We start from the raw sequence: 23,193 nt of genomic DNA on the forward strand, positions 1-23,193 counted from the left end.
GATCCTGACTCAAAGTAACTTTTTTTTTTTGTCATATTTTGAACCAAAGTTTCACATGAACTATTTTGAGATGCTTATAGCCCTCTCCAAGCCACTTGTACGTGCGACCTATGGAAAAGGTCTCACTTGGCTTTAAATAAATAAATAAAATGGTTTTAGTGTGTGCGTACATATTTGTGTATCTAATTTTATATAAAAATAGGTACATATATATGTATACACAGAAAGAGAAGCACAATATTTGGTATAATATTACTTTCTGCAGCTATCACATAGTGTACCTTTAAACACTTCCTCAAAGTTACACAATTAGTAGCTAGAAGAATTGAGCTGGGGTCTCCAGGCTCCACAGATCCATGAACTATAAATCTATTTCTGCCTTCCCTTTGACATATGCAGAAGGCTGCATATGTCAAAGGGAAGGTCTGTTTATATGAGAGCTCCTACAAATATTCATGGTTAATGAAAAGGAAGAGAAAACCTTGAAAAATAATTACTTCTCAGCTTGTTTATAGTTTTTCAAAATAGAATGTCTGTGCAGAGCTGGGAAAGGGTTGGTTTATCTAATTGCTCTCATTCACTAAGCTTTTCTCCAGTAGATACAGATTGGCAGAAAATCCTTAGAGAAAGGGGTCCAAAACAAAGAGAAGGGGGTGTGTTTTCTAGCAAGACAAAAGTAAAAAAATAAAAATAAAAAAAAAACTCTGAGGTTGAAAATGAGATTTCTCTAGTTCTATCAGTAATGTTGCCGTCTTTGGAATTAATATTCTATTCAATTCTTGCGGAGGACAGTTTAATGAGCTCAGTAGTACTGTAACATCTGATTTTCATGGTTGTGTTTCTGCTATTGTCCCGAAGACAGTGCGGTGCGAAATATTTAAAAGCATTAGGCCAGATTGTAAAAGTTGTGCGCGAGTAAATTTCGGGGGGTTACTTGCATGGCTGGGCCTTGCACGCATCATGTGCATTTTACAAAGGGCCCGGCCACGAACGTAATCCTGATACCCTCACAAGTGCCGGGCCCACTGAAAGGGGTGGCCTGGGCCTGGGGCTGTGGTCTGGGCGGGCCGGGACAGCACGGTAAAAAAAAAAAATTATTATAGCCAGGAAAAGGTTAGGGGTCAGGGAGGAGAGGGTTAAAGGTAGGAAGGTTACTGTAGGTAGGGGTACAGTGAAGTTCACTCCCAGTCTGCTCCTTAATTGGAGGGTACTGGGAAAGCCCTACTAGTGTTGCCACGCATATTTTTCTAAAATCCCCTGCGCACAGAGCAGGCCACCCGCCTGCACATGCGTGCGCAGACATGAAAATCCGGCGGGCATGTGCGTGCGGGACCCTATTTTATAGCATGCATGTACTGACGTGCGCATGTTATAAAATAGCAATGTCCATGTGCACATGCCTGGAACCGCGCACACATGGTCGCGTGTGCCTTTTAAAATCTTCCTTTTGTGTCTCAACATTGCCTAGCAACACTGTCATGTCCTGTTTCATTTTATTTTTCTTCACATGTATCATGTTCCTGTCTGAGGATCATGATATGAAGTAAGCCTGTCATATTTGAGCAAGCATGTTATGTGCCTCTCTTTTTAACCTGTTCACAACTCAACTGACTTGCATGAATATTGCATTATTAACCTATAATGTGTATGGGCCATGGCATGAAATTACAATGCGCTGTCAATGAGAGATTGTGAATAACATTGTGAGGTCAATATGTTAGGGGAGACAACTCAAACTAACAGGCCGATACAGTTAGCCTGCTCTTGGACGCGCGTTTTCCCTTACCCCTTATTCAGTAAGGGGAGGAAAACGTTCATCCAACCCGCAACACCTAATAGCGCGGGATACAGAAAGTAAAATGTGCAGCCAAGCCGCATATTTTACTTTCAGAAATTAGCGCCGACCCAAAGGTCGGCGCTAATTTCTTCCAGCACCGGGAAAGTGCACAGAAAAGCAGTAAAAACTGCTTTTCTGTGCACCCTCCGACTTAATATCATGGCGATATTAAGTCGGAGGTCCTGAAAAGTAAAAAAAAGTTAAAAAAAAAAAATAAATTTGAATTCGGCCTGCGGCTGTCGGGCCGAAAACCGGACCCTCAATTTTGCCGGCATCCGGTTTCCGAACCCATGGCTGTCAGCGGGCTCAAGAACAGATGCCAGCATAATTGAGCGTCGGCTGTCAAACCTGCTGACAGCAGCCGCTCCGGGCTAAAAGGAGGCGCAATGGACACGCTAGTGTCCCTAGCGCCTCCTTTTGCCCGATTCTACTGCACCACCTCATTTGAATACTGTATCGCGCACACCGGCGAGTTGCGCGCTGGGAGAGCGGGCGTTTGTCCGCTCTCCCGCGTTTTTACTGAATCAGCCTGTAAGTCTGCATCCATCAGAAACTTGATTGGCCTAAACTATTTCCTATGGAGCTATGAGATGAAACTAGTTTTGGTCCAATGTGACGTATAAAGAACAGTCCAACCAGGTGACATGAGACCTAAAGGCAATGAGACAGAAAAACAACTTAGGTTTGCATCAAGACAAAGAAGCACACTTGTGATGAACAGCAAAAGAACGTTTGGTACTAAACTCCACAAAGGAAATTTAGGAAGAACTTCAGAAGTAGTGCACACTGAAATACAGTAAGTTCCATATAATTAAGTTGACACCAGTTATTAGCCTCAAAGCTTAGGGGTAGATTTTATAAATCTGCGCCCACGCGTACTTTTGTTTGCGCACCAGGCGCAAACAAGAGTACGCGGGATTTTAATAGATACGCACGTATCCATTAATCCAGGTTCGGCGTGCACAAGGCTGCCCAAAATCGGCAGCCTGTGCGCGCGGAGCCGCACAGCCTGCCTCCATTCCCTCCGAGGCCGCTCCGAAATCGGAGCAGACTCGGAGGGAACTTTCCTTCCACCCCCCACACCTACCCCCCCCCCCCCCAACCTTTGTTGTACAAGTTACGCCTGCCGGGCCGGCCACTGGCGCGATTCCCAGGCCCCGGAGCAGTTTCGGAGGTCTCGGCCATGCCCCCAAAACACCCCCGGGCCAGAACCACGCCTGTGGCCCTGCCCCCAAATGACACGCCGCTGCATCACGCCCCAGCCCCCGACACGCCCCCCCCCCCAGGAAAGCCCCAGGACTTGTGTGTGTCCCGGGGCTTGCGCGCACCGCCAAGCCTACTCAACACGCAGGGGGTACTTCAGCCAGGTTTTCGGGGGATACGCGCATACCCCTTTGAAAATCTGGCCCTTAGTGAACATGGGAAAAGCAAATCATACAGTGACTGAACACATGAACGTTGGTAATAAAATAGAAGACAAAAAAGTTATATCTCTTATGTGGCTTGTTTGAGGAGTGGGATGATATAGTGTTGGCTGTATATAATGTACCTGAATTAGTTTTGTATAAAGCGGAGGTTGCTGGTAGTCAGAATGAAGAAGCAGCATTCCAAACAAGGAAGTAGGTACCATGACAGCAGGCACATGACAACAAGAAATGTCCAACCAAAGACCAGAAAACCAGTGACTAAGCCAGCTGTAGAGTGGGTATCTGTGTGATGTGGCTGGAGGTAAGGGCACTTTTTTTCTCATGAACATGACCCAATACCACCAAGTGACCATGAGATGAAATAAGACCTATGAACGATCAAGTGTACTGAGTACTGGTCTAAGGATTCTTTCTTGCAATCAATGAATGATGCATCTTGTCTGCACAGACATTCTGTTTTGAAAAACTATAAAGAAGCTGAGAAGTATCATTAGTAGCAGTGACCTGTCCAAAGCAACTTGGATGGAATTAAATTAACATTATATATAGGGACCCTTGTTTTCAGTTTTTATTTTATTTTTCCTGGGAATTTCAATGTTTATAACAAAAAAAACAAAACAAAAAAATCAGTGGAAGGAAAAATGACCTTTCCACTGATCTTTCTCCTGTTATAAGTAATTTTTCCCCACAGATTATTTGGAGGTTAAAAAAAAAATATATAACACTTTGATATTGTGAAGGCTCACCACCCATGCTGACCTGGGTGCCGCTCCGCTGCCTCCAGCTCAGGCCCCTCGCGAGTCCTGGATATCCCTGGAGTCCCTCAGTCGCACAGGACTCCCTTGGTTCAGGTCTCCGCAGGCCCTGGTTTTGCGGGGCTTCTGGGCTCTCTTTGAATGGAGTGGGGTTGAAGCAGTCCCCCAACCCCCAAAGATAACACAGAGAGAGAGAGAGGTTCCTCAAAGCAATTTTATAAAGCAAAGTAGCTGAATCTGTTACATTGGCTCCGTCCCCTCAGGAGCTGAACAAATTACCCTGCTCTCCAGCAGTCTAACCCCTTAACACATGTGCTGGAGCAAAGGCACTGTTTGAGCCCCCCCCCGGCTCTCCAGTTCACCAGCAAACACCCCTGCCCTAACTTCCTTTAGGGTACAGGTTATCCGTTTCCCTTTTCAGGCTAGGCTGTACCCATGAGACAGCTGGAGGATTCCTCTCCCCCAGAACCTACCTCCATTTCCTTCTCTTTGCTTCCTGGCACTGGCTTTTTCTGGCCACTGCCGCTACATAGGCACGCCCTCTTCCTCTAGCTCCCTAGGCTCACCTGTGTGACTCATTAGTGTCAGAGTCTGCCACCTGCTCTCCTCCAGGCTCTCCCTACAGGTCAGGTGGTGGTTCTAGGAACCTGGGATTTGTAGTTTCCGCCTTCCCCTGCTGGCTGGCTCTAGTATTACTAGCCGCCTTATGGTATCTTATCCATTTCTGCCCCCGGCAGCGCTGCACTCCATCACAATATTTAACCAAACATTTATTTATTTTAAACTTATATACCACATATCAGAATTTCTGTGGTTTACAAATAAACATTCTTAAAGCCAATAAAAACATAAATAGCTAAAATCATTGAACATAGACAAATATAAGATAATGCAAATAAACACTAAAAACATTAAAAGATGGAAAAATACAACTCACCTAATTTTGCTCTTGGATTTTAAAATCTAGTGTTAAATACTGGCCTGTTTGAGCAGAATAACAATTATCCTTCTTAGATATTAAATAATCATTCGCTATTTCCCTGCAAGCAAAACTTTCATTACCACCAATACCCCGCAGAGCCATAACCTCAAGTAACGCTGCCTAACTTATGCATGTAATAATAGCCCATTTGTTAGAACTTTTGATTTCGTCTTTTCTTCCTCCCTCTCAGAACCCATACAATACCGATCAGTCAAATAATGAATTGCCTTGATGGCATCGAAAAAAAGACATAAAAATAGATGAAATGATTGAATTAAATTGAAACAAATCCAATAAAAACAAATATAAAAACACATTTCAAACCTTATTCCCTTCATTTACACTTCTGGAAAAGCCTGTGAAAAGAGGAAACTTTTAACCATCCTCCTAAATTAAAAAAAAAAAAAAGAGGTCTTCTCCTTTAGTGTGCAGGGAAGTGAATTCCAAAGTTCAGGGCCTTGGACATTAAAAAAAAAAAAAAAAAAAAAAAAGTCTTTCACAGGACTCATCTAATCTTACTGATGTGAACGAAGGAACATCTAATAAGTTTTGGGGCGCAGATCTTAAGAGCCTGGCAGGATGATAAAGTTTTAAGGAGGCATTGAAACTAGTAGGAACAAGGCTATTCAGACCCATAAACACCAAAACAAGATTTTTTTAAAATTGTACCTGCCAATTGATTGCCAACCAGTGATATATTTTCAGGATGAGTTAGTATGTTCATGAATTGGAGTCTCCAGCTAGGATTCTAGCTGCAGAATTATGTAAAAGGGTCTCAGAGCTATGATTAGCTCAAAATACTTACTAGAAGTCATCAAGCACCAACTGATTATCCTTGAAGTTGTGCAGCTGCCTCAGTACACCTTTCTCAAGCAATTTTTGCTATACATTTTTCATAAAGTCTACGTTAATGATTATTTCAACAATCTAATTTTAACCAAGACTACCAACCATACTCATGTAAAAGAGATAATGAAATATCGTCTGGCAACGACCATCATAATAGCAATATGAACTTATAATTAACAACACTAGAAGACCATCCTGAATATGTTTAAATACCAATACTGTTACCACTATCCTTTTCCCTATGCTCCCTTTTTCACCACCAACCTCTCCCCGATCCCTTCTTCTTTTCCACTATTAATTTATGCATCAGTGTTTTTAATGGTTTATTCTCTGTTTGATTTTTGTAAACCGTTATGATGGCTGAACCAAATGACGGTATATAAAACTAAACAAATAAATAAATAAATGACAAGTTAGAGATAGGGTAGTAATTTGTCATTACTATCTGCAATGGCTTTTTTAAAATATGGGTCTTACTGAAGCTGATTTTAAGAGGGCAGGAATATGGCCCTTCTTGAAGAGAAAAATTCACCATTAATCTTAAATAGTTTGCTAACTCAGCCCATGAAAACCTTAGGAAAACTAAACTTCCTAATTAAAATACTCTTTGTCCTAGTTGTTTTAGGATATCTTTCTACTATTCTTCTGAAGAGGGCACTATGCAAAACATTTACAAGAATTCAGGCTAATTTTAAAATGAGCACGCGTATGCCTGTACACACGCGTATTGGCGTGCGAGCGGAGACGCCCTTGCATGCCCTTGTCTTAAAATATACCTCCCACACGTAAGTATGCGGCTAATCTTAAGAGATTACTCAAGAAAATGTATTTTGCATATCTTTTCTAGGACTTTGGCTTTTACGCTTGTGTGTGGGCAGATTTTAAAATGTGTTCGTCCAAGGGAGAACCCAGTTTTCCCAATTAGTCCACCATTTTGCCCAGTTAATATCAAAGTCTTCCAGACCCCTCTGGTTCTTCATCCTGCATGCCCCCCCTGGTTGACCCTGTCCTGTAAGCCCTAAAACTCAGGATCTTCAGACTTTCTCCTCGTCTGGAGCGCCTGCCAAGTTCCGCGGATTTCAAGCCAACGCGCGTTGTGGTCTCTGGTTTTAAAATACAAAGTTACGCGTGTAACTGACCCCATCCCAGAATGCCCATGCCTCGCCTCCTTTCCACCCTTTTGTTTTTGACAGGCACACGAGTATATAAATGCATACTTTGCAGCTTTTTAAAATCCTCCTTGCTCGCACACGGTCCGCATATGCGTTTATATATGACATTTTTGCACAAGCAATGCTTTTAAAATAACTTCATTGTTTCTTAACGTTTGCGTAGCAACACTCATGTCCTATTGCACGTGAAGAAAAAAAATATATGCATCCTGTTCCTGTTTATGGGGATCATGGTGTGCAGTAAAGTAAGAATCTTTGAGCAAGTTTGTCATGTCCTCCTTCTGTAGCCAGTTCACAACCAAACTCACTTGCATCTATTTTACATTGTTAACCTAAAAATTCAGTGAACTTTGTCATAAAATTATATTAATTATTGGTAAAATACATCATGTATTAGGCCATATATACTATTGGTATTCATAATTATAATCTTCTGTTTATCAAGTAGTCTCTTCATTTATATGCTTAATTGGGTAACAAAAAATAGTTTTTGCCATTGTTTTTACTGTCTGTCCTAAAGCCACCATTGGACAGATTTACTAAGCCATGCTATAAATCGTCCACTATAATATGCATGAATGTGCATTACTGGCTGATTATCATGGTACATGTTATAGGAATGGAGTCTCTTAACTACAGTGTGTTAATAGCAATACTAATATGGTAGAGCATTTCAGTATATAGTATGTTGTTGCTAATTGTTTCCTTTTTTTTCTTATTTTCTTGAGAAAATCTTAAAATTTTGTTGTCAGGTTTAGAAAATGTCTTTCTTATATTTCTTACTATTCCTTTTCTCCAGCCAATCTCTCTCCCTCTCTTGTCAGGACTTCTTAAAATTAAGAAGCCTTGTATCCCCCTCCTCTTGTATCCCCCTCCTCTTGTATCCCCACCTCTGCTTCCACATCCTTACCTGTCATCTGTCTATAAATATTCACGCTGTCTCTAGAATCACATGCATTACTCTATTTCCAACCCCACATTAGGTGGTAAGTTTACATAGATCCTGCTTTTCTGGTACTTTGCCACTCTCTCTGGTGTCAAACATCCTCCTGCCTCTTGTTTTTATGTTTTAACTATTTTGTGAGATAGCAAACTATTGCCACAAATAATAATGTCTTATTATTTTTCCATCTTATCTGGCCCTATCTTCATAGCTGTAAAACTGCCAGACTTTCTAATTCCCTAGAAATATAGAAATAGTGCAAGCCTCTTAAGTCTTCTCTGAGCCACATCAGGAAATAGTCTGCTTTAAGAAGCCTGTTGCCAAAGCAATTCCAGACAATAGGAAGGCTGATTTTTCTCTGTGGTCTTAATTAACAGATTCAAACCTATCTAGATTAGTCACAAGAGTAATTGTTTTTTTTATAATGATTGTGCATTGCTTGCCTAACAAGATAAGCTAGTTGATTAAGATAAATCTATTTCATTGTTTTTCAAACAATTTCCATCCTTCTTCCTTATATGAAATAGACTATTGGCAAATAAAGAATGTGTACTGAGAAGCTGCTTTGCTAACTCTAAATGTCAAGTGTTTCCCAGCCCTTTTGTAAACAGTCTCAGATTCTGATCACATAATATGTTTCCCAATACAAATATGATGATATTTTATATTTATAGAAGTTGAAATATGTCCTGAACAGATTTTGGAAAAGTGTTAATATGCTTGTTCTGATTTTGTTTTCAGGAATGTTTGTTGTGCATCAGGGGTTTCTAGTGAAGATTAAATAATTCTTAGCTGTATAATATGCCTTGAGGCGTATATTAGCCAAAGCCTTTTCTAAAATATCCTTTTTATCACCAGCTATAATAAGTTACAGATAGTGTATTTCAGTCTTTCTCTTGCTCGCTTTTCTTGTGTGATTATTACATAGCAACAAAAATGAGTAGAGGCCCTCACACAGGACTCCTAACGAAAAAAACAGCCCAGTAAGCACTCACATTCCTATGCTCAGCTCCAAACCAGGAAGCCGGGCATCTTACCAATTTAAAATTTGAGAATGAATTTAGATTGGAACCCGGCTTTTGCTGCTGACAATTGCAACTTTTAAACTAGATCATGGGGGAAGTTGATAATTGCTCAGAAGTGCATTGCTTTTAAAGGGAAGTATCTTCTGAGGATGCTTGCAAAACAAGGAAGTTAGAATATGCCAGTAGAGAGGTCCAGATGAAAGCAGATAATAGAACAAACATATGAATGACTCTACAGTGCCTGTATCGTTTGTTAATAAGCATGTTGCAAATACACATAAAAAAAAACATACTTTTTGTAATGTTCACTATTTATGTGACTGTAGTATGTTGGCTGGACATGCTTCAGAACCAAGGTATGTTGAGCTCTGTCGATATGTTCTTTTCTCAATAACATAAGAAATTGCCATGCTGGGTCAGACCAAGGGTCCATCAAGCCCAGCATCCTGTTTCCAACAGAGGCCAAAACCAGGCCACAAGAACCTGGCAATTACCCAAACACTAAGAAGATCCCATGCTACTGATGCAATTAATAGCAGTGGCTATTCCCTAAGTAAAATTGATTAATAGCCATTAATGGACTTATCCAAACCTTTTTTGAACCCAGCTACACTAACTGCACTAACCACATCCTCTGGCAATAAATTCCAGAGCTTTATTGTGCATTGAGTGAAAAAGAATTTTCCACGATTAGTCTTAAATGTGCTACTTGCTAACTTCATGGAATGCCCCCTAGTCCTTCTATTATTCGAAAGTGTAAATAACCGAGTCACATCTACTCTTTCAAGACCTCTCATGATCTTAAAGACCTCTATCATATCCCCCCTCAGCCGTCTCTTCTCCAAGCTGAACAGCCCTAACCTCTTTAGTCTTTCCTCATAGGGGAGCTGTTCCATCCCCTTTATCATTTTGGTTGCCCTTCTCTGTACATTCTCCATCGCAATTATATCTTTTTTGAGATGAGGCAGCCAGAATTGTACACAGTATTCAAGGTGCGGTCTCACCATGGAGCGATACAGAGGCATTATCACATTTTCCGTTCTATTAACCATTCCCTTCCTAATAATTCTTAACATTCTATTTGCTTTTTTGACTGCTGCAGCCCACTGAGCCGACGATTTTAAAGTATTATCCACTATGATGCCTAGATCTTTTTCCTGGGTTGTAGCTCCTAATATGGAACCTAACTTCGTGTAAGTACAGCAAGGGTTATTTTTCCCTATATGCAACACCTTGCACTTGTCCACATTAAATTTCATCTGCCATTTGGATGCCCAATCTTCCAGTCTTGCAAGGTCCTCCTGTAATGTATCACAGTCTGCTTGTGATTTAACTACTCTGAATAATTTTGTATCATCCGCAAATTTGATAACCTCACTCGTCGTATTCCTTTCCAGATCATTTATATATATATTGAAAAGCACCGGTCCAAGTACAGTTCCCTGAGGCACTCCACTGTTTACCCTTTTCCACTGAGAAAATTGACCATTTAATCCTACTCTCTCTGTTTCCTGTCTTTTAACCAGTTTTTAATCCACGAAAGGACAACGCCTCCTATCCCATGACTTTTTAGTTTTCATAGAATCCTCTCATGAGGGACTTTGTCAAACACCTTCTGAAAATCCAAGTACACTACATCTACCGGTTCACCTTTAGCCACATGTTTATTAACCCCTTCAAAAAGATGAAGCAGATTTAAAGTTAAAAAAACAAAACAAAACACGCTTTCAAATGTCTGCATGCAAAATGCAAGAAGTCTGAATTTTAAGATTCTGTATATTATTTACCTCCAGGACCTTTATGCATTTGGAAAAAAAAACTGTGTTTGATCTAGAATAAAAAAAACTGTATTTGATTTTGAATAAAAAATGTAGAGCTCTGTTTGTGACATGGCTTTGTAGATAAGCAAATTAACCTATTTTAGTTATTTAGCTATGCACAGGTTTTTATGTAATAGTCTATAATACTTTTATCCAAGTTGCCAAAAGAATTAAAAAAACAAACAAACTACAAAATACAGAAATTATGAAAAGCATAGGAATCAACAGTATAGGTTACTGGTAAAGGCACCAAACAGAAAGATGGAGAGCAAGCTGAATGAGAAGCATTGGATACATAAATTAGCGAGGGATGAAATAAAGAGTTCAGGAGTTGTTTTTATAGCAAAGAGTCAGTTTGGTTGATAGCAGGATGGGAAATATTGAAATAAAATCAGAACAGAAATTAGAGTAATACGATATTTTGAAATTCATTCTGAAATAGGGAGTCTGTGAAGCTAGTGGAGGGAGTGTCCATGGCATTTCCTATTGTACCTGGAAAAGACGATATCCTCTGGACTTCCTAATGAGTGCAGCAGTTAGTGAGGGTGATAAGGGTTTCACAGAACACCAAGAAGCAGAATATTGTGGAAATTTAAATATAAAATTGCAAAGTATGGTCCAGAAACTTTGGTTTTGCAACTGTTCGGCAGTGATGTGTACTGTTGTATGTTGAACAGATATATTAAAAGAAAAAACATCAAATAAAACTATATTTTTGTTGATTTTAGCAAGATCTATGTTTTATTATACAGCATTTAAATTAACTTGTTTGAAGTGGGTTATTAGAATCAAATTAATAGTTTAATAAATACTGAAGATGTTAAGCATGCATCACATCATTAAAATCAAATTCCAGTGTTGGCCTTCTATGTCCTTCTCGTCTACTTATCTTTTGAATCCTAAATATTTGTTCCTAATACATATATAGTGCCTGCTTTGCGTTAGTTCATATTGCAAAGATGACATCAACATTACATTACCCAGTTACATTTAATTGAGTTTATGAAAGTTCTCTTTAATAGTTTTCCTGTATACTTGTGTTAATGTATTCTGCCTTGAGGCGACTGTTTTAATGTATTTCCGCCCTGGAGGCGACTGTTCAGTTCCTTGTAAACCGGTGCGATATGTATTCTTTACAGGAACATCGGTATATAAAAATTAAAAATAAATAAATAAATAACATCTACTATGTAGTTATGCCTCATTTAAGAAAATGGTAAAAATTATGAACGTTATAGGGTGTGTTTAAAAAAATTAATATTTTCTTTAATATTTTAGTTTTTGTAGAGTAAATATTAGTGTTAAGCACTCTGAACATTAGCAAATCTCATTACCATAAATAGCATGCAGTAAGAAAAAATACCAAGAAATCAATACTAATTACAATATAAAAACTGATGAGTCTTTTGGGGTAACTTGCCAAAGGATTTATGTGAATAATAATATTATTATATTATTATTATTATTATATTATTATTATATAATATAATAATTATATGAATAATATTATTCCCCTGGTACCTGGAAACCGATGTGATATGTCTATGAACGTCGGTATATAAAAGTTTTAAATAAATTAAATAAATAAAATGTGCAGAAACCCTGGTTTCTGCTTATAAATCCCTATTTGAAAATCCCTTCTAGGTGGATATGTGTGAAGGTACATGCAGAGGACGATTTCACGTACACTTTTACGCGTGTAGTAAGTTGACCTTCTGGGAGGGAGAGGCAGAGTTGGAGCAGGGAAAGGACTTCCATGCGTACTTTCAATTCTCCACCCACAAAGTTACAGCTTCGCTTGAGCAGGTATAACTTTCTGTGTGCCTGCCGCTGGAAGTTCTGCACGCACATGTGGAAGAATCTGCTTTGAAAGTTCTGGATAAAGTCTGCAGGGTAAAAAAATTGCTGCGGGCCTTAGCTCATGTGAGCTGCTTGAAAATAACCCTTCTTATCTCCATTTCTTTTTTTTTTAATTTGGCAGCTGACTACAAGGAAAGCTTTAACACAATTGGGAATATTGAAGAAATAGCATACAATGCTGTGTCTTTTACGTGGGATGTCAATGAAGAAGCAAAGGTAAGAGGAAGAAAACATGTACAACTCTCTCTCTCTCTCTCGTGGGAGTTATGTTTTTCACGTTTTTTTTTTTGTAGATTAGCTAGGAATGGTTCCTACACTTCCGTTCAATTAGCTTGTGTCAATATAGCTGAGGCTTGCTATCTTTTTCTGAGTCCAAAGCCTGCCAGTTGCCCCCAAGTCATTTGTGATTTTTGGGTTCTGTTTTCCTTTGATTCTTAACTTGCAATCCTACATTTCAGTTCATAAAGGTTCCCATACTTCTACATTCTGCAATAAGACGCACTATGGGAATTTTGGTACAGGGCAGCCATTTTCCTTATGTGGTCCATTATGGAAACAGGTTGAGTCACTTTTCGTTTTACACACAAAAAAAAAAGATTCTGTGTGGCTGCAGGTTTATCATCAGTGGTCTGATTTTACCCTGCACTATTCTTTTAGCCATCCTCATGGAGTTTAAGCTGTTGAAATTGGTTTGAAATAGGAATGAGTGAACCAAGCACCTCAGACTCAGTTAGGATCCAGGTTTAAATCCTTGAAGATTTTACTCATATTTCCATGGATTATTAGTTTTTTATCCAGTTTAAATCTGACTTAAGCTAACTAGAAAAAGAAAAACAAATACCTGATTTAACGTGATGGTACTTCTATCAATGCATACATTTGAATATCAGTACAAAGAAAGAGTGTAAGCTAGCGTTCTGCTATTTCTGTCTGTATATTTATTTATCTGATTAGACCACTTTTTAATGCATAATGAGGGCTTCTTGATATTGCGGTGCTTCATACTAACTTTTATTTTATATAAATCCTAAATAAAACTAGAATTATTGAAGGTTGGATACCATTTATTGAAGCAACAAGAAATGATGTAGCATATGAGCTTTAGAGAGGCACATAAGTTCATTTTTCAGATGTGGCATAGGATCCTCTCTAGTTTTGAAATCTCATGTAGTGAAAATGGTGAAAATCTTCTGTTAAATAATTCCCTGAGAGCTATAAGCACATTATAAAACCAGGGCACAATAGTTGTAAGGAATGTCAGCTCCTCAATATGGTATATTTTGCAGATTTTGGAAGTATGTTTTTTGCTATTATCAAAGTTAATGAATTAGAAAGGTTTGTCATATCAGGGACTGGGATCCAACACCATAAGCCTTGATTTGCAACTACTTGAGGATTTTTTTCCTCCTATTATATCTTCCCAGCTCATTTAACCCAGTCATTGCAGTGTCAGAGCTCAGCCTAGGACCATGCACTGGGTGGCTTTGAGAATGCTGCAATCATGGGCCCTAAGTCTGGCTGCATGATGGCTGGGACTTCCTCCTGCCGTGGACTGTAAACAATTCCCTTCTAGCATGCCAGACCCATGCTGACTTGGGGAACTGAAGACCTGTCCTAGGATTTAAAACTAATGTAAGTCCTCTACACAGTACTTCACGGCACGTGTGAGTGAACCAGCAGGCCAGTCCTGAGAGGTCTCTTCCTAAAGGTTAGATGTTCAGTTTGAGACACACAAAGGTATCAGGAATCTCTCAACCTTCCCTTCCCCCTTTCCTAGTTTGCATTTAATCCAGTCCTGTTCACAGCTTCCTATTTGAAAACCTCTGTTCTCTTCAAATTAACTGCATTTGCACCAGCGGAGATCTCATTTCATGTGACAGCTCACCCTTTTTCACTGAAGCACTGAACGTCATTTCATGCCCAATAATTGATAGTTCAAGATATATGAAACTGCATTCAAACCCTGATCTCCCATAATATAGTGCATCCTTCCATTGAACTCATTTCTTTCACAAAATATTATTGCAATTTGCTGTATGCACTTTTTGTTTAGAAATCAGAATTGTAAATCACAAAATGCTATGTGATGGTAAAGTTGTCATATGCAGGATGGCTGCCACCAGTAGTAGTTAATGCAGGGGTTCTTAACCCAGTCCTGGGGATACACCTAGCCAGTGAGGTTTTCAGGATATCCACAATGAATATGCATAAAATAGATTTGCATTAAATATTTACATTGTATGCATATTCATTATGGATATCTTGAAAATGTCATTGGCTAGGTGTTCCCCGAGGACTGGATTGAGAACCCCTTCCCTAATGAATCTGAACGATCTAAAGTGCATTACTTCGGTTCATTCAGTAGAAAAGAGACATTGGCTGATGCAGAAAGGTGCATTCAGGCCAACTCACAGCTTTGCCTGCATTTGAACACTCATTTTGTGAGCATGAACTTTACTTCCGATGCAAAATATACATTCTAAAATGGGAGTAGTACTTAGTGCCCTTGCATTGAAATCCCATGCAAATGAGGGCATTAAGCATTACTCCCCAATGCAGAGAGGTGAACTGGACAAATGCAGTCTTAGCTCTAGATTAGAAACTCAATTCCAGGATCAGAGATGGAGTTATGTTTCCAGCACTACTTAAAGCCCTCTAAAAATGGATACACATTTTGGGGAAAAGAAATGTATGGATATCCAGATAAGAGGTGGTCACTGCTGCTTACCTGGCTAAGCTGATCTGGATAAGTGGTGGCAGCTAACGGGACTGTCAGGATTCGCCTAGCATTGGCTAGTCAGGGATAGTGCGTACCCTCCTTCCCCCATTCCTGAGTTCAAAAGTGTATTCAGCCTGTGCCAAACGCACATTTTACACTCAATGCACTTTTTTTTTTTAACTTCCAGTGCATTTGCACTGCATTAGCTTATTCATCGAGATTTAAAAAAAAAAATTTAATCTGGGCGTTAAAAATGTATACTGGGAGGAGGAGATGGCAGCTTAGGTTTGGTGCTCCGTCCCCAACTTCTACATCTGTAGCTATCTGAGTGCTCTAAACCCTTTGCAGCCCCCCCAAAGACTGTTTGTCACTACAAAACCTGGCAATGTTGCTGAAGAAAGTGATACCTAATTTAAAACATTTTACATTTACCGATCGGGAGGTGAACCGTGTGGTTGGCCTGGAAGAAGTGGAGGAAGATGGCCGAGAGGAGGTAGTGGCAGACTGCGAACCAGCTGTTGCTGATGCCGGGACTCGCACTGAAGTAAGCGGAGATGACTCTAGCATGCCGATCAGAGCTGAGCTCACATAATGGTTTGCTGAGATCCGGCGGGATATGGACGGCATAAAAAATGAATTTGGGGGCCATAGTTTAATGAGCTGCAAGGAGACATTACTGAGTTGGGCCAGAGACTGGAGGAAACAGAAACCCGTCTCAGAGAAGCAAGCCACTGACCTCACCAGGTGTTGGGAAACGCTGGCAAGTTTACCCTCCCCCCCCCCAAAAAAAAAAAAAAAAAGACCAGTGACCTGGAAGAGAAACTTGAGGACCTGGAAAACAGGTCTAGGAGAGCAAATCTCAGGTTTCACAGTTTACAGGAAACTGAAGAATTTGGGGATTGTTTTCAGGTGGTGAGCAGTATTTGTGCTATGGTTTTAGGAATAGAGGAATCCACGGAACCTGTATCTCCAGTTAAGCTAGAGAGGGCACACAGAGCGCTTGGGGCTCAACACCAGAATGCTTCCACTTTTTTACAGTTAAAGAAAAAGTGGCACAACTAGCCAGAAAGCTGGGGTCCATTCAGTGGTGAGAACAGGTGGAAGTTTTTCAGGATTTGTCTTCTATCACTATTAGGAAAAGAAGAGATTTCAAGAGCATAATCTCAGTGTTGAATAGGGAAGCCATTAACTAGAGATGGTTGTTTCTTTTTGAACTCTCCGTTACCTATAAAGGTAAAGTGGCAAGAGTGAAAGATGGTGGCTGTGGCCGCAAAGTTTTTACGTGAACTGGGGCTTACTGTCTCCGTGACAGAAGATCAGCAAGCAGACCAAAACCTGCAGCGGAAAAGGAGAGTCTCAGGGGCTGGGAGAAGATTACGGCAACAGCCATGGAGTCACTCATCACCCGGAGTGGAGAGTGGATGAGGAGATCAAGGGAACTGTGGTTTGATAAAGCTGGGTGGGCTGTTGAATCTCAAAATCACTTTTTCCTGGTTTCTTTGTGGGCACTGGTGGAGATGAGATATCTACATAGGGGAATATGGCCAACAAAGGTTGTGAGTTATTACTACTGTCTTGTTTTTTTTCTTAATGTTCTCGGGTAGTTATCTGTAGAGGAGTTGGTAAGTTGTTTTTTGGGGTTTTTTTGGGAGGTTGGGGTGGTATGGATTTTGGGCTACATCTCTTGGTTGCATTTCTCAGGATGGTGGGGATCCCCTCATTACAGGTGGGGGATTACTTTTTGGGGGGCAGGGAGGGGGTGCTGAGAGTGGGTGTGGAGGTTGGAGTTAGATATGGGAATGCATTATATAAGTTGGAAGAGTTGGGTCAGGCCTATAGAGCTTTGCTGGGGTTGGTTAGTTCAGCTGAGGGGGGAGCAATTAGTCTGCTTAATTTTCTGATAGGGGAAGGTACATTTAAAAATTATGTCAAGGAATGTTAAAGGTCTAAATTCCCCCTTAAAGAGAAGACTTTTAGTGAAGGAGTCTGAACGCTAACGTGATTTTTGCCAAGAGACGCATTTAAAAGCACGGTACGAACGGTTAATGAAGATGGGAGCATTTCTGACTTGATATTTTGCTCTGGCTACAAAAAAAAATGGGGGTGGGGGTGGATTCTATTCTCTAAGATGTTAGTAGTAGATGTGAAGGCAGTTATTAGGGATGTAAATGGGAGATTTCTAATTCTGAAAGTAACTATCCAAGGGGAACTTTTTACCCTTGTTAACATATACGCCCCTAATGTTTCTCAGGGAGACTTTCTCTGCCTTGTTCAGAACTCTTGATGGCTGGGCGGAAGGTCATTTGATATTTGGGGGAGACTAATATGTCCAGGTAACCTTTTTTGGATAATTCTGGGGGGTGAGTGTGGTATCAAAAGTTCAGAGGGACAAACTTAAATCCTTGCTCACGGTTTGGAATATGGTGGATATTTGGAGGTTACAACACCCGACAGAAAAGGATTATACTTTCTACTCTAAAGTACATTCCTCATATTCCAGGATAGATTTCATTTTACTGGAATTGTTAATATCACTTTGTCTGACCATGCTCCGGTGTGGGTGGAGCTTAAATTTGGGAGGGATTGTGCAGGTAAACAATTTTGGAGACTTAATGAGGATCTATTGACCTACAGATCATTTGTAGCAGAAATTTTCTGATATAAAAAAAATATTTAGCCTTCAATGATAATGGGGAAGTTACACCAGCAGTATTATGGGAGGGAATGAAGGCAGTTTTGTGGGGACAATTTATTTCTAGAGCCACATTTTTTAAAAAAGGGAAGGAAAAATTGTGGGTGTCATTAATGCATAAAATAGCTAAACTCTAGCGTAGTCATAAAAGACACAAGGGTTCTACTTTAACCTTGCTTGAATTGGCAAAACAAGACCTTCATAATTTAGATTTGGTGGAGATAGCCTTGCAGATAGATAGGGTTATACAAAAATATTTTGAATTTGGCAATAAGGTGGGAAGAATTTTGGCTCAAAGTTTGAAATCAAGGTCTATGCAAAATCATATCTTGAATGTTAAAACTAAGGAGGGAAAGTATTTATATGAGATTAATTTGATATCAAAGATTTGTTCAGTTTTATGCAGATTTATATGCATAAATTTTACAAGACCTTCAAACCAGGCATAATAGGCCCTATGGTTGAGATTTTTATTTTTTTGAGTGATAAGAGTGAATTGGGACAAATGTGGTCGGTATTACGGTTCTGCCAAAAGGTGGGAGAGATCCACCCTTTGTGGTTCCTACAGACCCATCTCCCTAATTAACCTAGACCTAAAAATTATGGCAAAGGTTTTGGCTCTGCGCCTAGGTCATGTAGCACCATTACTAATACATGGGGACCAGTCAGGGTTTGTCCCTGGCCAGTTAGCTGCTGACAAGGTGTGGAGGGTTACCAATTTAATGTGGTGGACTCAGTGTCATAATATTCCCTCAGTTCTATTGGCAATAGATGCCGTAAAAGCTTTTGATAGAGTACACTGGCCTTTCCTTTTTAAGATTTTACAGAAGATGGGAATAGGGGACTCTTTTGTGAATTGGGTTCAAGCGTTATACTATTTACCTCAGGCTAGAATTTGGGTAAATGGGGGGGGTACTCTGTTATTCACAGTACAAAGGGAGACTAGACAGAGATGCCCCCTTTCACGATTGATTTTTTGCGTTGTCTCTGGACCCCCTTGCGGTTAAGATCAGGCAGAACTCACTCAGTGAGGTGAACATTGGGCAACAATACTATAAAATGACTTTGTTTGAGAATGACATACTCACGCTGACAAATCTGAAGACCTCCCTTAGTTCCATCTATTTATTTATTTATTTTTCTATACTGACATTCGATCGAGATAATCACGTCGATTTACAATAAACTGTTAGAACAAATAAGACTTGGATTTCTTATTTCTTACAAAGTAGCTTAGAAACAGAGTTAACGTCATGATGTAACTGTAAATTAACAGGGTAACTGGGGACTTACAGAATAACTTAGAGATTACGTAGCAGGATAGTAGCAATATTAACATGAGGAGTTTAACTGAACAGTTTAAGTAGATAACTTAAGAACTTAGGGGTTTGCAGTTCTTGGTGGGTGTCAGAGTAAGGCATTCTTGGGGGTTCTGGAGATGGAAAGATATTGTGTGTGAAGGTGGGGGATGGGTGGGAGTTAGGAGTCCAGAGGAAAGGCTTTTTGAAAGAGCCATGTTTTAAGAAGTTTTTTAAATATTTGAGTCGAGGGTTCGGTTCTAAGTTGTGGTGGGAGGTTTTCCAGAGCAATGGACCTGCTACTGATAGAGCGCGTTCTCTGACTGTTCACAGGTGCACCGTTTTGGGGGAGAGGATTGGGAGGAGCCCGGCATTGATGGATAGGTAGCCAGTATAGGTCCTTGAGGATTGGCGTGATGTGGTCAGATCTTTTGCAGTTTGTGAGTGATCTTGCTGCGGCGTTCTGAAGTAGCTGCATCGGTCTGAGGGTGGTGGCAGGAAGGCCGAGGAAGAGAGGGTGTTGAGGTAGTCCAGTTTTGAGAAGAGTAGTGTTTGGAGGACGGTTCGATAGTCTTGGGGGAATAGCAGCAGTCTAAGTTTTTTAGGGTCTGGAGTTTGAAGTATCCATCTTTTATAACTGTGCTGATGTGTTTTTTGAAGTTTAGCTCAGTATCTAGTACGACGCCAAGATCTTATACTGTGGAGGTTATCTGATTTTCCATGTGAATTGTTGTTGAGGGGAGTTGTGGAACTGTTTGTTAATTATAGGATTTCGGTTTGTTTTGGTTGAGAGAGAGGGAGAGTTGTGAGAGTAGTTGTGTTATTTTTGTTAGATAGTTATCCCAGGATTTTAGTGTGTGTTTGAGGGGTTTTTTTTTAGGGGGATCAGGATTTGTACATCATCTGCGTAGACATAGAAGGAAAGGCCTGATTCAGACAGGAATTTCCAGAGAGGGAGTAGCTAGATGTTAAAGAGGGTTGAGCCTTGTGGGACGCTGTGTGGGAGGGGTATTTGATTGGATTCTGTGGTATTTATTCTTACTGTGTAGAATTGGCCTGTAAGTTATGATTCAAACCATTTGAGCATGGTGTCGCATAGTCCGATTTCTTTTAGTCTGCTTAGTAGTACATCGTGATTGATTGTGTCGAATGCGGCGGAGATGTCTAGTAAAATCAGGAGGTAGGTCGAGTCCTCGTAGGATTGTGTTGGTGAGGGTAAGTAGTAGGGGATGTGCAGCCAAAAAGTTTTCGTTGCATTCATGATACGTATTCGTGGTGGGTCAATTCCGTTTCATGCGGAGGTATGGAGAATTCCATAAGTTGTCGATCTATCAATATGTTACTACGGCGAGTTAAATTCATGTCCCAGCTAAAATTAAAATTAACTACAACCCCCCACCCTCCTGACCCCCCCAAGACTTACCAAAACTCCCTGGTGGTCCAGCGGGGGGTCCGGGAACTCACTCACACCCTCGGTGCTGGTTTTTCATCATGGCGCCGATAGCCTTTGTCACAGGGGCTTACCGGTGCCATTAGTCAGCCCCTCTCACATGGTCACCGGCGCCATCTTGTGCTCCTACCATGTGACAGGGGCTGACCAATGGCACCGGTAGCCCCTGTGACATAGTATGGGTAAAGGCTATCGGCGCCATTTTGAGTTCTGGCATCAGACGGCAGGTCGCTCCGGGACCCCCGTTGGACCCACAGGGACTTTTGGCCAGCTTGGGGGGGGGGGCCTCCTGACCCCCACAAGACTTGCCAAAAGTCCAGCGGGGGTCCAGGAGCGACCTTGTGCACGCCGGCCGTCCGATGCCAATACTCAAAATGGCGCCGATCGCCTTTGCCCTTACTATGTCACACATAGTGAGGGCAAAGGTGATCAGCGCCATTTTGAGTATTTGCATCAGACGGCCGGCGTGCACGAGGTCGCTCCCAAACCCCCGCTGGACTTTTGGCAAGTCTTATGGGGGTCAGGAGGCCCCCCAAGCTGGCCAAAAGTCCCTGTGGGTCCAAAGGGGGTCCCGGAGCGACCTGCCGTCCGATGCCAGGACTCAAAATGGCGCCGATAGCCTTTGCCCATACTATGTCACAGGGGCTACCGGTGCCATTGGTCAGCCCCTGTCACATGGTAGGAGCACAAGATGGCGCCGGTGACCATGTGACAGGGACTGACCAATGGCACCGGTAGCCCCTGTGACACAGGCTATCGGCGTCATGATGAAACCGGCAAACGTGGGGTGAGAATGCAGGGATGGCTTTTGGACTCGACGCTGGACCACCAGGGAGTTTTGGTAAGTTGTGGGGGGTTTAAATTTTTATTTAGGAGGCCGAATAAAACAGAAATCTGTTTAATACGTGGGGAGTCACAATGCGTTTTGCCTCCCACGTATTTAACAGATAGGACAAAATAATTTGCGGATTACAAATACGTAGAAAACGGATGCACACCTCTAGTAAGTAGGAGAGTTGGTGAGGGTAAGTAGGAGAGTTTCCGTGCTAAAGAATTTTCTGAAGCCGTGTTGAGCTGGATGAAGTAAGAGGTTTTGGCTCTGTATCCAGCTTCAAAGTAAACAAAGATAAATCGGAAATCCCGAATATAAATTCGACACCAAAAGAGGTGGGAACTTTAGCGAGTTGCCTGCCATTTCATTGGGCTAAAGAAAAATGTTAAATATTTGGGGGTTCATTTAGGTGCGAACAGGTCGTGCCTGTTTGATTCAAACTATAAATCATTGGCATTAGATATTTTTAAAGATTTAGATATATGGGAGAGATTGGACCTGTCATGGGTGGGTAGGATTCACACAATCAAAATTAATGTTTTGCCCAGATTTTATTTTTTTCAAACTTTGCCAATACAGGTTCCAGATTCAGTCCTTAAAGGCTGGGAAAGGATAATTTTTTTGCTCCATTTGGAGGAAAAAGCCACCAAGAGTGTCCAGAAAAGTCCTGTTTTTACTGAAAGAACAGGGGGGTGGGGGGCTGGGCGTCCCCAAATTGGACTATTACCATGCTGTGGCACATTTACGTTCAGTTTTGGAATGGCACTATGTGTTGAAAAAGAAAATCTGGATTGATATGGAAGCAGATATATAGCAGGTGTCTCTTCTCTAGACACATTTTTTTATGGTCTCAGGAGCTTCGTAAGGAGATCAGGGGAAGATTATCTCCATTCTCCAAGACAACTTTGAGTATTTGGTTTAAGTTCTGGAAGCAGTTAGTGGGAGGTAAGCAGTATTGGTCTAGGACTTCCTTTATCAATCTTAAGACCTTCCTACCAGGAATTTCCCAGTCATGGGCATAGAGATGGGATGATAGGGGGCTATCTAGGCTTGGCCAGGTTTGGGATGGGAATATCATACTATCTTTTGACTCATTGTGTGAGCAATTTGAGTTGCGCAATTGCGATAGGTTTCATTATTTGCAGGTAGTGTCCTTTATTCAGTCGCTGTCTATTGCTAGGGCATTACAGCTCCCTAAAACTCTGTTTGAAGCATATTGCAACAGAGCAGATGGAATCACTAAAGCAATATCAAAACGTTTATGCTGTATTGGGAGTTCTGGGGTTTTAACCAAGACACCTATTGGCATGGGAGAAAGACCTGGGGGGGGGGGGAACCTTGGGTTAGGGTACTTGGGACTTGTCTCCATTGGACTTGTACTTCCATTGCTGCTAATATATTGGAGAATGGATATAAATTTCTTTATAGGTGGTATCTTACCCCTGTTAAACTACATAGGTTTTATCCTTCTTTGTTGGATTTATGTTGATGCGGCTGTGGTGAGTGGGGCAAATTTATTCACATTTGGTGGT

General features: G+C 40.9%; 1 protein-coding gene across 9 annotated transcripts in view; it reads left to right on the forward strand.

The window, feature by feature from the left end:
- Positions 1-23,193, forward strand: part of GRHL2 (grainyhead like transcription factor 2) — a 294,199-nt gene that overhangs the window by 156,216 nt on the left and 114,790 nt on the right. For all 9 annotated transcript variants that reach the window (XM_029591826.1, XM_029591824.1, XM_029591828.1 and 6 more), the window contains one exon: positions 12,792-12,886. In XM_029591826.1, coding sequence (XP_029447686.1) covers positions 12,792-12,886 — 95 coding nt within the window. The remainder of the gene's footprint in view (positions 1-12,791; positions 12,887-23,193) is intronic.

Source organism: Rhinatrema bivittatum, chromosome 2 (assembly GCF_901001135.1).
Source record: "Rhinatrema bivittatum chromosome 2, aRhiBiv1.1, whole genome shotgun sequence".
Classification (NCBI taxonomy): domain Eukaryota; kingdom Metazoa; phylum Chordata; class Amphibia; order Gymnophiona; family Rhinatrematidae; genus Rhinatrema; species Rhinatrema bivittatum.